A 16,347-nucleotide genomic window follows, 5' to 3' on the forward strand; every position below is an offset into this window, starting at 1 on the left:
AATTATTTGTTTTTATAATTTTGTTTATTGTGGCTAGGCTATGACTGACCTATTGTTTGTTCAGTTGCTTGTGCTGATGATTTGGCAGGAAGAGTTTTTAGTGCTGCTGATGTGGCAGAAGGAGTTTGTGGCTAGGCTATGGCTGAGCTATTTCTATTGGAGATGCTAGCTGATGGAGTATTAATTAAGTGTTAATCATTTAAAAGTAAAAAATAATGATGGTGATTTGACTACCATATGTAGGAGATTAATTCAATCAATGTCATTAATATACTAGTAAAACGCAATTAGTACATACTCCTTCTGTCCCATTAAATATGCAACATTTGCTTTTCGGCACGGAATTTTATGTAGTGTTGTTTTGTGAGTTAATAAAGATAGAGTAAAGTAAGAGAGAAGAAAAAGTAGAGAGTATTGTTTCCATTTTTAAAAACGTTTCATTTCTAATGTGACAGATCAAAAAGGAAAACGTTTCATTTCTAACGGGACAGAGGGAGTATATATTTACTCATTCTCACACTGAAACAAACAGAGAGTGTCAGTGATTCGAGAATGAGCATTGCAGCGGCGAAGACTGTGTGTGTAACCGGTGCATCGGGCTACATCGCCTCATGGCTCGTCAAATTCCTGCTCCACAAAGGTTATACGGTCAAGGCCTCCGTTCGCGACCCCAGTCAGTTTTCCCTCTATCAATTTTGACCTGTTTTAATCGATGGATCTAGGGCTCCATTTCATTCTCCACCGATTGAAATTGATGTTATGCGATATCTATGTCTCTGTCACATCCACTTATTGCTGGTTGTCGAATTCCAATGGGGAAAAAGATTATAAGTGAACAGTATTTATGAAGATGCCTGGCTTTTTATAGGGTAATTTGCAGTTGCCACGAAATTGTTCACTTTTGGCTAAAGAGGGACCAATCTGTCTAGGGATTGAGAGGGCATTGGGCACCACATTTAGATAAAATCAAGGGATATTATGATTATCTGTCTACACTAATTTATCATACACTTTGATGAATTGATAAAGTACATCTTATTTTTGAAATAGTCAATCATATATTTCTATCAATATATTCTATCACTCAAAGTACACACCTCCTTCAAATTAAAAAATAAGTAAATCCTACAAGGTGCAAATTGCAGGGTGAGAATATGAACCTTAAGTTATAATTTTTTGAATACCTGAAACATTTAGCCTACAAGTAATATTGCATCTCCATTTTTGTTTGATGTTGCTGTTTTTACACTAGTCGACAGGTAGCTCGATTTATATGTCTGCATTTGCCTGTATTAGTTGTATTTTCAAAACATGTTTGATAATTTTACTTGATTCTGTTGAGTTCTTAGTTATTTTATGCATGGTTGGAATAACACGGCATGAAGAGAGAAATTGTATGTCTATGATCATCTTCTTGTTCCCATATTATTTGGTATGCTCACTTACTAATTTTTGAGTTTGTTGATGAAGATAGGATACCTTCTTCTTTACCTTAGTATTAAGCCATTATGCTAAAATTTAAATGTTAGATCATGCCACTAGTGTTTCCATTTATCTCTGACATTCAAAACATGGAACAGGTGATTCAAAGAAGACACAACACTTGCTTGCACTTGATGGAGCCAAGGAGAGACTTCACTTGATGAAAGCAAACCTGCTGGAAGAAGGGTCCTTTGATTCTGTAGTTAATGGCTGTGAAGGTGTTTTCCATACTGCATCTCCTTTCTACCATGCAGTTACAGATCCACAGGTTTCTCTCTCCCCCTATGAAGAGATTTTCTAGTTTACATTCTTCCTAGACTTTTACCAAAGGCATAAAGTTAGCACTTACAATATTGAGAAAATGAAAAACACTTCTACCAAAAGAAACAATGATGGCAGTGGTTATGATAGACAGTTAGAGAAATGAAGCAAGGAGAAGGTGCATAGAATGATAGTTGGAAGAAAATAAGAACTGTAAAAGCGATGCAGTAGAATGTAAATACTCCCCCTCATACTAGGGCCTTGGCACTTGCCATTTCTTACAATATTCAATGATAGTCCCCTTCTAACCTCCAAGGAAACTATTTAAAATGCAAAGAAGGAACTAAATAACATTCATGAAATGATAATGATGAGCGGTAGATTGCTCCTAGCTCCACATCTCATGCACAAGTAACCTCCACTCCACCAACTTGTAACTTAGTACTCCCTCTGTCCCAAGGAAGATGACCCCTTCCTTGGGCGGCATGGGATTTTATGTGTTAAGTGTAGAGAGGAAAGTAAGGGAGAGGTAATAAAGTAGAGTTAAAGGTATTTCCAATTTTAGTAATGAGTCATCTTGGTTGGGACAAACCAAAAAGGAAAGTGGGTCATCTTCAAATGGGAATGGGACGGAGGGAGTAACTGACAACATGTTAATAATAAAGATTGCGTAACTCCAACTTATAACCGAAACCATTAATCTCATAGATTGAAACCGCTGCCCCTATCTCCTTGTCTAGAACATCCTTAACGTGGTTGTTCACTTCTTCCACTATTGCATAGCTGTTGTCCACTCTCTCTAAAGCAAGTAATTGCCTGCATGATGCCTATCAATTGCACCCCCGTGGAAATAGACTTGTCCACAAGGCTAAACAAACAGTTCTAGCGCCAAACGTCCTCGAGGATCGTGACATCCTCCGTCCTACGTTCTTGACGTTGTGGAACATGTCATTGGTCTTAGCATCTTCCTCCCCAACTAAAACTTGCAAAGTATTCGGCGGACATCGATGGGTTTGACCAAACTTTAACCCACACTTGTAAAGCATGTACCTTGTTTCAATGGCGAAGAGTTTGTCCCTAGGTCCATGTCCGCCACTGGGAGCGCTGGAGCGCTCCTCGTTCGTGGGATGGAGCTCGAGGTTGGGGTAATGTTAGGGGTGTACAGAGGGATTGTAGAGAAAGTTAATCTTTTTTGCCATCAAGACCCCGTCCAGCTTCCGATATTTCGATCTTTAACTTATAACCGTATGTGCAGTTTTAGTCCCCCTAGAAAAAACAAAGGTACTGCTAGTCTGTTAAACCCGAAAGCTTTGTTAAACCCGAAAGCCAAGCTAGACGACTTTTAAAGGCCACAGCATACTCGTCCAAGCAGTGTTGTTAGGGTCGCGGGGCGCACCGGGTCGATGGGGTGAAAATTCGGGTCGCGGGTCGACGAGTCGAAGGGGTCGAGAGACCCACAAAGCTAGGTTAATTTTTTTGCCTTTTAATATTAAATAAAATAAATATATTGCTCTAATGTTTATAATATATCAAATAATAAAAATGTAGACGCAATTCATGTGAATAGAGATAAAATGGAAAATAGAAATGATCAAAATATCAAAACAATTCATAAGTCATAACATAATAAATAATTGAAACCATTGTCTGAAAATATCAAAACAAAGGAATATATGAAGTGTGGCATCAACAGATCTTTGAATTGTTTATTTGTTTAGGAGTGAAGAGGCCGAATTCTAAAGTGTAGAAAGTAGGTTTGAAAAGTTTGATGTGGTGCATGCATATATATAGAGAATTGTGATTGAGAGAGTCAGAAAACATGTGAGAGATTTGAGAAAATCAGAGATAGCATGTGTTTAGGGCGACCCAGGCGACTCACTCGACCCAGGCGACCCAGCCGACCCAGCGGCGACCGTGTATCTCGATCAACCCACCCATGTTGGGGCGGTGATGGTCTCGACCCGGGCGACCCGGGCGACCCGAGCGACCCGGACGACATTTTGACAACACTGCGTCCAAGTACCTGTCCTGCGTAGTGGCACGTAGAACTTCTTAGCGTTCAAAGTGGAGCTCGTTTCACACCGCTGTTGGAGTTAATGTGCAAAGTTTTCCCAAGTGATCAATGACGAACGGCGTAGGAGGATTTGAATCCATTCCATTGCTGAACCGGATAGAGCAATGAGCGCCACCTACACGTGTTCCATTGGCGTGTTGTGGACAAGGAAGTATTGTCCGACGATGGTCCCCTTCTAACCTACTTACCGTTTCATACAATACCGTTTCTTACAATATTCAACGATAGTCCCCTTCTAACCTCAAGGACTCTATTTATAATGCCAAGAAGGAAATGAATAACATTTATGTAAGGATAATGATAAACTGTGGATTATTGCCAGCTCCACATCTCACGTACAACGGTAACAGTAACGCATAGCTATTATTAATATTAAAGGCTGCATAACTCCAACTGATAAACACAGCACTACTCTCGTCATCCTTCTAACGGCTGTCAACTTCTGCCTCTATTGAGAAACCGCTGCAAAACAAGTAACTGCCTGCATGATGCATATCGTGTTATGTATATCTCAGACCTAATTTTTCCGTAGTATTTTCTAGTCTGGCTTAGCTTCCTCTTTGCCATTTGTTTTGTTAAACCAGAAAATAATTACAACTATTCAATTATATGGGTTATTCATGTGTTACTTTCATTCTTTATACAGCTTTTCAGTGGGTGACAGAGAAAATGGTTGAATGTATCCTATTCAATTCGTTTGTAGGCATATTATTGAATACGGAAATTTGTAGTCAACTGATGGTTCATTCAGTGATCTTTATTACGTTTAGCAAGATCTTGCTGCTCACATAAGTTTTGATTTCCATCAGGCAGAATTAATTGATCCTGCAGTGAAGGGAACACTGAATGTTCTTAGGTCTTGTGCCAAAGCGCCCTCTGTGAAAAGGATTGTTTTGACATCTTCTATAGCTGCAGTTGCATACAATGGGAAGCCGCGCACACCTGAAGTGGTAGTCGATGAGACGTGGTGGTCTTCACCAGAGGTTTGCGAACAGATGCAGGTAATGTTCCAGTTCTTTTACTTACGGGAGATTTGTGATCATGCCCTGGGTTCTTATGGCAAGAACTAAATATTTACTTTTATTTAAAGTTTCGTCAATATTTTTCAGTTTTTGGATTTTGAGTAATGTGCTTTTATTTCATCATAGTATGCATTGCCTAATTAATACTCCCTCCCGCTTATATTGATTTTTGTTTGTGATTTTGAGTCATTGGCAATATACAAGAGCCATGACAGTTTTGGATTAGAATGGAAAACTTACCCTCATTTAACTCTCAACATTTATGTTGATTAAGCTTTCTTCTATTTCCCTGTATTAGTTTACTGTATCTTCTCCCATCATCAAGACCTAATTTCAGTGTTTTCACCAAACTCTATACTCCATCCATCCCATATTAGGAATTAAACACAGATGATCACAAATATAAAAGAGATGAACACGTGAATTGTGTTATCCAGAAAGATACGATGTGCATCTACATCCAGGGGCGAAGCTAAGCCATGGATTTCACTATATAATTTTTGGATGCAAATTACAATGTGAGAAAAGCTCTATATATAGGCAATCATAATCACACTAGGAAACATAAATAAAGGAAACAAATCATAGTTAGGGTACGAAACATTAGGGCCTAAAATACATATAGCAGAAAATCATACGCTGATTTACTTCCTTCAAGGCTCCATACTCAACAATAAACACGTTTGTTCCTCTCCTCCACCCTGCACACTGCTGACCACCCACCACATACTGTTACAATAATATCATAACTATACACTCCATACAAACAATGCCACGTGCCCCTTAGTTAGGCATTTTTATATATGTGGAGAGAGTATGAAGATAAATGATCATTGACTAGGGTTTATTTGGGAGAATAATTTTATTAATATCTTTTCAATATGCTAGATAGACAATAAGTTGGATGGGAGGAATACTTATTTTCTCAGTATGCTTGATGAGTGATAGCCATTATCTATCATTCGTGATGGATGTTCCCACCCTTCTCCTTTTACTCATGAAGCATACTAAATGCCCCTTTTTTACTTTGTTAATCAATTTTGCTTCTGCCAGATGTGGTATGTTCTTTCAAAGACATTGGCTGAGGATGCTGCTTGGAAGTTCGTGAAAGAGAAAGGTATTGCAATGGTTGCCATAAACCCGGCAATGGTTATTGGTCCATTATTGCAGCCAACACTAAACACAAGTTCTGCAGCACTATTGAACTTGATCAATGGTAAGTTCCTGCAAATTTGTTAAACTGATTTTTAGATGAGCACTATTCTAAAGTTATATTTGCTGCTGGCATTTCGTTTTCAGTTTTGCAACATTTTTTGGATTTGTTAATTATTATAGATTTCTCCCACACTTGGTATATTTTTTTCAGTTCTTTTGTATCCTGAGCAGACCATACCTAGAGGCTAGAGGCTAGAGGTTTTAGATTAGTTAATATATTGTCATATGCAGATCCAATTGGAATATTCATTTATCTTTCAATTGTGCATCTATGCTGAGATAGTTCTTGGATAGTTCAAAAACTTAGCCTCTTGACATGGTGTTGCCTTTCTTAAATCGGCAGCTTTAGAATTTCATGTTAGCACAGTAATACTGTCTTGGAATATGCAGGTGCAGAAACATACCCGAATTCTACCTTTGGATGGATAAATGTCAAAGATGTTGCTCATGCACATATTTTGGCATTTGAGAATCCTTCAGCAAATGGAAGATATTGTTTAGTGGAGAGGGTTGCACACTTGTCAGAAATCGTCAAAATACTACGTGAACTCTACCCTACTTACAAACTTCCTGAAAAGTAAGTCCGTTTGGTTATTACTCCCATATTCATTTGAAATTTCCTCCAAGAATGTGCAATTTCTATTGTGATCAACTTTTTTAAATTTTTATTTAGATGGTACTTTGATGTATAAACTAGAATTCCCAGCCTTGATGGTGAGGCTTGCAACTGATAACAATACCTAACGTAGTGTTTACGAGAGCTGACTTTAGTTTATATCTCACCAAAATCTTGCCCTAGTAAAATTAAGATCAGGATTGACCCTCTTTAGGTTGGTATATATATACTATACTGTTTCAATGAATTTGTAATGTTTATTGTCATAATTTTCACTTAAGACATGTCACGACCGGTTTCCCCAGTCAAACTTTTGAACCGTTTTCTTTTTGGATGTCTCCTTTAACATTGTTCATTATATGTTTTTTTGGGTTTCTTTAGTAGCCATGTTAAATTGTGAAGTTTACATAAGTTTAGCGGACATGATCTACAATCTTATATTCTGGATATCATTTTTATTTTCTTCTTCTTCGAACATGCATCTCCTTTGCAAGTTTCTACTCCTGCTTTCATTTGAGGAAGTAAATCTCTACCCTAGTGACGTCTCTATTAAAAGTCCCTTCTATGAATTTCTTGAGTTTTGATTATTTTGGGGGGAGCCTCTTGCAGGTGTGCCGACGACAAGCCATTTGTGCCTTTATACCAGGTCTCCAAAGAAAAATTGATATCTCTAGGTGTCGAGTTCACTCCTCTTGAAGAAGGAATCAAAGAAACTGTTGAAAGCTTGAAAGAGAAAAAGTTGTTTAAACCTCCATCAGCTATCTGAATGCCCTTTCTCTTGAGAATATGTTTACTGATGCAATAATTTGAATTTGTTGGTTGAACATATGTATTGTTGGGTTCTACAAATTAATAGCGCTATGAACATTGATACCCTGAATAGTAAAGATTGTTGTTTTTTATTGTTTTGGTTTGTTTTGTTATGGTAAGGAATATGTTACAATATTCATTTACGTGCCACGCTTATAAATCTACTTGGATACGCAGGAAAACCGCCATGGGAAAATTACACAAACTCAAAAGTGAGTGCTTTCTCTATTACGCCATAGTTGAGGGTTTAAGAAAAAAAATATTTGTTGTGTTAAATGGAGGGAGAGAAAAGTGAGAGAAGAAAAAGTAGAAAGAATAGAGTAAAAAAGTGAATAAAATAAGAGAGATAAAGTAGAAAAGGAAAAGTGAGTTAATTATTATTATCATATAGAGAAATGACTCAACTATGAATGAATTTTTCAAAATAGAAAAATAACTCAATTGTGATGGAACTGATGGAGTAATATAATTGACTATTTTTTTAATTTATTGGAAAATTCAGAAAATGCCCTAAGTTAATGACATTAACGATTATGCAGTATTTCTTGCATCTCTTATTATATTATCTCTCCGGTCTCCGTTGGAATGAACTCACCCTCTCTATCTCCGGTCTCCACCGCTCCCTCACCCCTCCACCCGCCGCTCCCGTTCGGATAAGGCCACTCGAGCTCTTCCGGCTCCTCTCCCTCCCGCCAACGAACGTCAATGCAAAGTTCATAAAGAAAGGTGAAGTAATTATGTGTTGGAATCTATGCCCGATCAAAGGATTTTGACCAATTATAATTTCAACGAGACATTTAATTTTGTGAAGTTAAATGATATAGCTTCGATCTACGTTCGGAGTAGATGACCGTAGTATATTCATTTTCTCAAATCCGATTTCCGGTGAGTGAGAAATAATGTATTAAAGTTGTGCAAAATTGCAAACTAATTAAATGAGCTATGAGAGAAGTCATATGATTAATTAAGAGAGTTAATTATCCCACATTGGAAGTTACAACCTTATTAATCAAGTATTTAATAAGAAGAATTATCCCATGTAATAATTACAGTGGACTAAGATGGGCTATAAAACCCATACGCGAGCGCCGCCGCCCGCCATGCCGCGAGCCCCGTATCCTTGGACTTGGATCTTGGCAATTGGTCTTTGGGTGGTCTTTGGACTGTTCTTGGGCCCGTCGTGTGGCTCGGTGCTTGGGTTTGACCCGAGGCTGGTCTAGTTCTTTTTAGACCACCACCGTTTCAACGTCAGCAAGCCAAGCAGGACGACACCTCGTCAATATGACGCGGTAAAGCCAACGTGGATGACACGTGATGAAGTCCACGTCGTGAACGAACCTAGACGCGCAACGTGTCCCGATACGTCCGTCCAGGAGCAGCCTCTCCAGCTCTCATAACGCCTTGTAACGGTCGGCTGTAACGATCTTGCAATGATGACAGTCATCATGGCTGTTGACCCCTGCAGTGGACTGAGCCTATAAATAGGCTAGTCATTTCATGCATTTCACACATCAAACACTCAAAGCATTCTGCATCATAAGCTCTCTCCCTCTTTGATTTATTTTTCTGTCAAAGCTCTGCCCTCTCCTCAGTCCAGTTCGCCGGAGCTCTGCTGATAGTGGTGCTGCTTCATCAGAGAAGTAGTCGTTTTATCTTTGAGGACTAAACGCCAATTCGAGAGCACTACCAGAGCGTATCTCGTCTTGCGGAAAGAGGACTCCTCGACCCGGCTTTTCCTACTTCATGGTTTATTGTTTACAATTTGTTATTTTAATTTCATTTCAATTCTTCATTCTGTATTCCTTCTTTTGGGTTGTATTACGCCAAGTTATTTATTGTAATTCAAAAACCAACATTATGAACATCTTACATCGGTGAAGGGGAAAAAGATTCAAACTTTTACAACCCAAGATGCTAAAAGGAAGCAAATCCACAAGGTTTTAGGCTTTAGTTAATTCCTCAAGTAGAAACTCGAACTGACTCCATAAGCACTCTACCTAATCCTACACCAAGCCCTAAAGCCTCTATAGACTTCCAAAATGCAAGAAGCCTAAGTTGTAATTTGGTGAGGAATCCATGCAAATTCGAAAGTGGAAGGCGAACGACGAAATGCGGCCATGAGTCAAAGGCAGATTTGCCAAGTGAACCGATTCAGAGACGAAGGTAGTGAAATGTTTAGTTTTGTCTCATGCAATCTTTATGCCCTTCTACAAATTTTTTATTCATTAGGTTATTTTACTTTTTTTTTTGTTTCATTAGATCCTTACACTTAGGGATGTCAATCAGCCTAGCGGGTTTCGAGACAATCCTCCTCGGGCTGCAAGCTAATGGACGCGGTTAATCTGGTTGTGATTTTATCGGGTTCTAAATATTTAATCATAACCTTAAATGTTCGGGTTTCGGGTTAGCCCAGCGGGTTAATCGAACTGCTACCAATAAAATTAACATGTGGTCAATCTAATAAATAATGATGAAAATTAGTCATATTTCTAGGATGTAAAGCATGTAAATATGATAATTTTGAGATATATGTTTCAACTTGAACATAAAAATTTCAATTTTAAATTTATATAAATAAAATAAAAGTTAAACATGTTTTGAGAAATTTTGAAGCATATTTTTAAAATAAAATCTATCTTATATTTAATATGAAAATTTTTATTTATTTGTATATTATTATATTAATAAAAATCTAACATTAAATATAAAATTGAAGGTTTTTTTAGTTATTTATTCCATTCTTTCCCAAGGAATATGACCCTTTCCTTTAGCGGCACGAGATTTTATACAATTTTATTTTGTGCTAGCTGGAGAGAACAAAGTAAGAGAGATGATAAAGTAAAGATAAATGGATTTCTTTTGTTAGTAATTGATCATCTTGCGTGAGACAAACTAAAAAGGACATTGGATCATCTTTATTGGGACGAAGAGAGTATATTCTAAAAATAATTAATAAAATGTCAAATTATGTGTTAAACATGAAGAAATAATAGACAATAGTTGTACCTAGGTCTAACCCACCGGACCGGCCAATTGGGATTCGAGTCTGGCCCAGCCAAGTTGAAAATTTCCAAATTTCACCCTCTAAATTTAGTAGACTATTCGGGTCAGCCCATGGATCGTGAACTGCATTGACATGCATACTTACACTAATACATTTTGATTTAAAAGATTTTTATACTATTTTTTTATATTGTTTATCTTTTCTTACCACACTTCAGAATTTAACTACATTTCCTTGCGTTATTTGTTTTTTTCCTTTTTATTTATTTTGAAATTAATTTAGTTGTGATATTGATTCAAACAATATTAGAAAATTAAAAAAAATTATAATGTTGATAACATGCGATATTAATATATTTTCCATTTTTCAATTATTATTGAGTAATATTACAAATAAACTAGAGAAAACAAATTAACTAACTCAAAAGTTAATCAAATCGTTAAGTTTATTCAATAAAAATACAACAAAAATACAACAAAAATAAGAGTATAAAAACCTCTTAAATCGAAATGCATTGGTATAAAAATTCAATGAAACTAAAAATTGTAAGAGGGCCAATTAAAACAAAACATATTAGTACAATGACCAAATGTGTTTTGCCAAAAAAAATATTTTATTTTCCTCTATTAAAGTTGGCATCAGAGACCCTTTTAAAATACTTATTAAATGACAATTAATTTCAGTAAACTACAAATAGTCAAGCAAATAAAGATGGCATTAGACCTGCACAAACCAAATCGGACCGACGGTTAATCGTTGGCCTGCAAACCGAATCGGAATCGGCACGGCAGTTCCGAACCGCCTGACGGTTTGGCGGTTCATACAGTTAGGTTCAGGTTCCAGATTTTGAGAAACCGTAGCCGTCGGTTCAAAACCGCCGATTCAAACGGTTCAAAGTAGGATTCCGCCTAGGGCTATAGGTCTTCAGGCAATGTAGGTGTAGGTGTGCAGAAAACCGGTGGTTTTTATCAGAAAGCGTCGGTTTGAACTGGCGGTTCAAACCGGTTTCTGACGGTTCCGACAGCTTTTCAGGTGGCAGGCATAGGGGTGCAGGTGTAGGCCTGAAAACCGGCCAGAAACCGCTGGTTTTCCGACAGAAATAGCTGGTTTTGGTCAGAAATCGAGGACTGAACCGCCGCTTTTGCACTAAACCGCTGGTTTTGGTGGTGAACCGGCCAAATTTGAAAATTGATTTTTTTAAATCTAATTTCTGCCAATTTTTCTCCTCAAAATATCCCCTTCCTCATCATTTTTACTCACCTCATTCTTGTGTTGACAAGGATTTCTCTTCTCAATCTCAATTTCTTTATTCTCTATCTCCATTCTCTTTAATTTGCTCAAGTTGTTTACTACTTGTTGTTATGCTAATAATTGACTTAAGTTGTTATTTAATTACCATTCAATACTCCATATTCCATAGTAGTACTACTTTCACATTGTAATTAGTCTTCTAGTGGTGGTGATCGCGTCAAAAGAATTGTCCAAGATCCAAGTAGTCGTCCTCAAAGATCAAGACGACCTTATTGTCGAGAAGTTATGGAAGAGGTTTCCCGAATGGCGGCTGAATCATGCAAGTCCTAATTTCATAAAATTATTTTTAGAATTCATAATTTCATAAGATTGAGTTCTTGATTTTTTTGTGTTCCTAATTCATATCTTCTACTTATATAATATTTGTATATTGAAGAAGATCGTATGACTGTCATGCTACTCACTCAAATGCAACAAGGTGGGAGAGGGGGTGGTAGTTACCGAACTTGGACAACAACAATGATGATGGATCTCGTTCTCGTATTCCGCCGAGCACTGGCGGAAATGAGGACATGCCTCCTCCCCCTCCACCCGGTAAAAAGGCATTGAAATCTGATTTTTTGTTAAACATTACAAGAAGGTGCCGGTAGTAGTTCCAAGTCCTAATCATCCGCTCTCTCAAGAAGAGACATCGGCGTTTCATGCATATTGTAACCATTGTACCAAAGACTAGAAATTTGCGAGTAGTGGGGGATATGACACTCTCCATCGTCATTTGACGACAAAGCTTCATGTAGAATGTGGCACAACCGCTACCCAAACTCAACTAAACTTCCCTCCCAATGGCTCAGGTTTGACTCAATCAGGTGCGCCTCTTTTTAAATATGATCCTAAAAATGGGATTGATGTTATGACTAGATGGGCTGCAATGAAGCATTTTCCTTTTGATACTTTTGATTACAAAAAATATGAGGTAATTATAAATGCTTTTAATGTAGCTGCAAAAAATATATAAATGTGAACTTATAAATTGTCTTTATTTGCATTTTTTTATACTTAATAAATGTATTTTTATATATAAAATAGGAGAGGACAGGTGTAGTCACATGAAAGAGTGCATGTCTTGCATCTAGGTGGATTTATTTGAAATCATATACATGTGGTATAGTTAGCCGACATTAGTATGCTTATTTTATATGTACACGTAGATCGTAGTAAGAGGGGGGGCGGGGGGATTAGAGAAAAAAAATGGGAGAAAAAAAAATTTGGAATATGATATGGATACGTGATTGTTGCAATGGATGTGTTTTACATATGATATTGGAATTATATGGATCATTTGACTAAAGAGGATCTCTGACAGTCTTATCTGAGTCTAATATCAATGGCAATGGACCTACGGGTCATATACAATGGCAATGGACCTACGGGTCATATATGCAATGGCAATGGACCTTCGGGTCATATATATTATGTATACAATGGCAATGAGACCTCCGGGTCATATTATACAATGGCAATGGACCTCCGGGTCATATATATGTACAAAGGCAATGGGACCTATGGGTCGTATACAATGGAAATCCCGGACAGATATCAGACTTGATTTGTCACAGAATAATAAATTGAGTAGAGAGACATATGCATATGAATCTGAATTTGTTTATGATATTTGATGTTTATTTATATGTGTGAATTTAGAATATTTGTAAATAAGTCTAATAAATAATGAATTTTGTAATTATAGATTTTTGGATGGTAATGTAATAGATATGTGATTTATTTACTTTAACGTGTATTTTGTTAATTATTAGTAAATACATTATAGGGGTTGGGGTGTGACATTTTATATCTGTCGCATAGTTGTTGGGAGCAAAGCATGAGTTTATTTAAATTGTTCAAAAAAATTTAAAATGAAACCGTTGAGTTATCAGGTGTTTATTATTGCACAACTGTTCGTGTTTTAGAACATTGCATGTATTATCACCTACTTTTAAGACATCGATGAAAAATGCTACCTGCTGAATTGATATGTATTCTATATTATATGATTGACAAATGACTTAAATATTTCACTGAGATTCCAACGGTGTTTTTGATTGCAAAGGTCTTGGATCCGAAATAGAAATTAGTTGGTACATCCAAGATTATAGGTTTTTATTATAACAATTTGAGTAAATCTTGGTCCACTTCAAGCATTGCATAAGGATAACAATGGCGAATTGAGAGTAAACCTATCTGAAACATTTTAAATAAACCTCTCGAACTGGTCACTTGTCCAACATACCTTCGAGTATAACTTGCATGCTCTCTATACCGAATATGAAACCATGTATAACAATAACCACCAAGTCAGATCTAGACCTACCCCTTAACAACAAGATTTTGGCTCCGGATTTCATTATGATGACCCCGGTGCGCAATCCCAATTAGTTGATTTATACAGCTACAGCACCGGAGGAAGGAGCTCGGCAGGTACGGTAAGTGAATTAGATTTATATTACGATTCATGCTTTTCCTTTAATGATGAAGGTCCTACTCCCACCCAAATCGACGTCCTCGATTGGTGGGAAACACACGAGGAAGATTTTCCCTTACTTGCGTCAATGGCCAAGGAGATTTTTTCTGTTCCGGCTTCCATTGTAGCTGTCGAGTCCGCTTTCACTGTTGGAGCATGTGTCTTGGAAGAAAAAAGAAGTAGCTTCTCGGCGAGAAATGTGGAAGTCGTGATGTTACTTGATGATTGGGCCAAAGTTGACATGAGAAAACAAGAACCAAATTGGGACACTCGTGTTGAGGAAGAAGGCGAAGAATACACCAAGGATGAAGCATAAGCCAACCGTCAACCGCCGGCCAAGCCAAATAGGTACGAAAGGTAAGAGAACTACGTGGGCTTTGATTCCCCAATGCAATTGAGCATTGATGATACGTAGGCACCTCAACATACATTTTAGATTTAAGTTGAACTCAAATCTTTTTTCCTTTATTTTATTTTCATTTGTTTCAACTTTAAAAATATGTAAATACAATTAAATTATTGTATTTATATATGCTCTAGTCGGTGAACGAGACTTCTCTATATAATTAAATCCGAGAAACTTTTGACAATTCAACCATAATCGTTAATTGTTAGACTAAACTCAACATTTAAAGTTAAAGTGCTAAAGGTGTCTAATACGCTCGGATTTTGCACTATTTTAAGGCCATTATTTGGTCCGTTTTGAGTGTCAAAGTTGCATTACATGTCCATTATTTACATATTTTATCCATTTTGACGTGTTTTGTGAGAAATGTGCAAAATAGAGCTAAAAATGGCATAAAAACGTCAAATTTTGGAAGCTGGAGCTGAAGGCAACCTAGTGGGCCGCTGGCGCACACCAGCGGTCGCTGAAAACCAGTCCAGAACGTTCTGACTCTCTCCAGCGGCCGCTGGGCCTATTTGTGCGCGACAATCCCAGTTCAAACCCATTTTTCCGGCGATTCTTAAGTCTGATCAAGGCGTGCTACATACCATTATATTCGTCTTTGAAAGAGCTTTGCGTGGGTACCTTAATCATCCCAATTGGAGTTGTGTAGAGAAAGGTATGGCTATTCTACCAAAGTCGCGCAAAGCTGCCAAGTGCAAAGTTTAGGCGGAAATTCAAGGAAGGAAAGAAGACATTACCTTGTGAAGCCAAATCTTTTCTTTAACCTATGGGGCACGAAAATTCCATATTTGCTATTACTTGGATGAAATTTTTTTCCAAGTTTAAATCTTTTTCAAGCCTATAAATACCCCATAACCTAATTCATAATATTCACCATTCATAGCTACCAAAATTGGGGAGCCCCCAAGGCTCCTCCTCCACTCTTCAACCCAAATTCCTCCATCCATCATTCCATCCACCATTCTTGGAGATTGGAGCAAGGCAAGAGAAGACTAAAGATTGCACAACAATTCATCCTTTGATTTTGTTTGCTTTTTCTTTATGTTTTGTAATTTAATTTGCAGTTTTTGCTATTTGTTTATGAGTAGCTAAACTATAAGATTTCTTTGGATGTGTTAGTAATTTTGTTTTTGGTTTATATAATTCCAGTTTTTTGTATCTGTTTTGTTCATTACTTCGTTTCTCTTCTAAGTTCTGGATAATTGCTTCACGTTTGAGTGATACATTCTGTGATGATCTATTAACTTGCTACATAATCGTGAGAGGAGGTTGGCGAGTTAGAACGGTTTAGTTGACACTACAGTTAGCTTCCCTTAAAACGACACTGTTAATTGAGAGTGAGGACTTTTCAAGGGTCTTAGGAGCCTTAGGGAGTTACAAATCTAGGATTGACGTCCCTAGTGTATGTAATCTACGTGTGTGCCGCATGGGCAAAACTTAGGTGACTCGTCCTACTAAAGTATGAACTGTGTTAGGGTATCATAATTGTGTTTTGTGTAAACCATAATTGTGAAAGCTCTATCCTTGGAATTCCACTCCTTGCCTGATTTACGTTGGTTATTTGAATGTTTTATTTTAGTTGCTTTATTTATTTTTCCCTAGTTAACTAATTCACTCCAAAACTCTTGTTTCTCTAGATAGTATTTGACGCTTAGTACATGATGGCCAGTTGCAATTATATTATC

At 37.2% G+C, this 16,347-nt stretch overlaps 1 protein-coding gene across 2 annotated transcripts; it reads left to right on the forward strand.

Annotated features, from left to right (window-relative positions):
• Positions 1 to 521: 521 nt before the first annotated feature.
• LOC121744896 (phenylacetaldehyde reductase-like) lies at positions 522 to 7,572 on the forward strand. 2 transcript variants are annotated; one of them, XM_042138589.1, is made up of 6 exons: positions 522 to 673; positions 1,581 to 1,750; positions 4,627 to 4,818; positions 5,893 to 6,055; positions 6,445 to 6,631; positions 7,280 to 7,572. In XM_042138589.1, exons 1-6 carry the CDS (start codon positions 553 to 555, stop codon positions 7,434 to 7,436), a joined length of 990 nt encoding a protein of 329 aa, XP_041994523.1. In that variant the 5' UTR covers positions 522 to 552; the 3' UTR covers positions 7,437 to 7,572. The 2 variants fall into 2 exon arrangements, with proteins under 2 accessions (XP_041994523.1, XP_041994533.1); XM_042138599.1 differs by having other exon boundaries at positions 529 to 640.
• The last annotated feature ends 8,775 nt before the right edge of the window (positions 7,573 to 16,347 follow it).

Source organism: Salvia splendens, chromosome 1 (genome assembly GCF_004379255.2).
Source record: "Salvia splendens isolate huo1 chromosome 1, SspV2, whole genome shotgun sequence".
Lineage (NCBI taxonomy): Eukaryota > Viridiplantae > Streptophyta > Magnoliopsida > Lamiales > Lamiaceae > Salvia > Salvia splendens.

What these genes read in the sequence shown, in the direction of transcription:
- LOC121744896 (XM_042138589.1), top strand. Translation starts at nt 553, where the DNA reads ATGAGCATTGCAGCGGCGAAGACTGTGTGTGTAACCGGTGCATCGGGC. An exon ending in ACTATTGAACTTGATCAATG is followed by an intron (nt 6,056 to 6,444) that starts GTAAGTTCCTGC and finishes TGGAATATGCAG; the next exon opens with GTGCAGAAACATACCCGAAT. An exon ending in ACTTACAAACTTCCTGAAAA is followed by an intron (nt 6,632 to 7,279) that starts GTAAGTCCGTTT and finishes AGCCTCTTGCAG; the next exon opens with GTGTGCCGACGACAAGCCAT.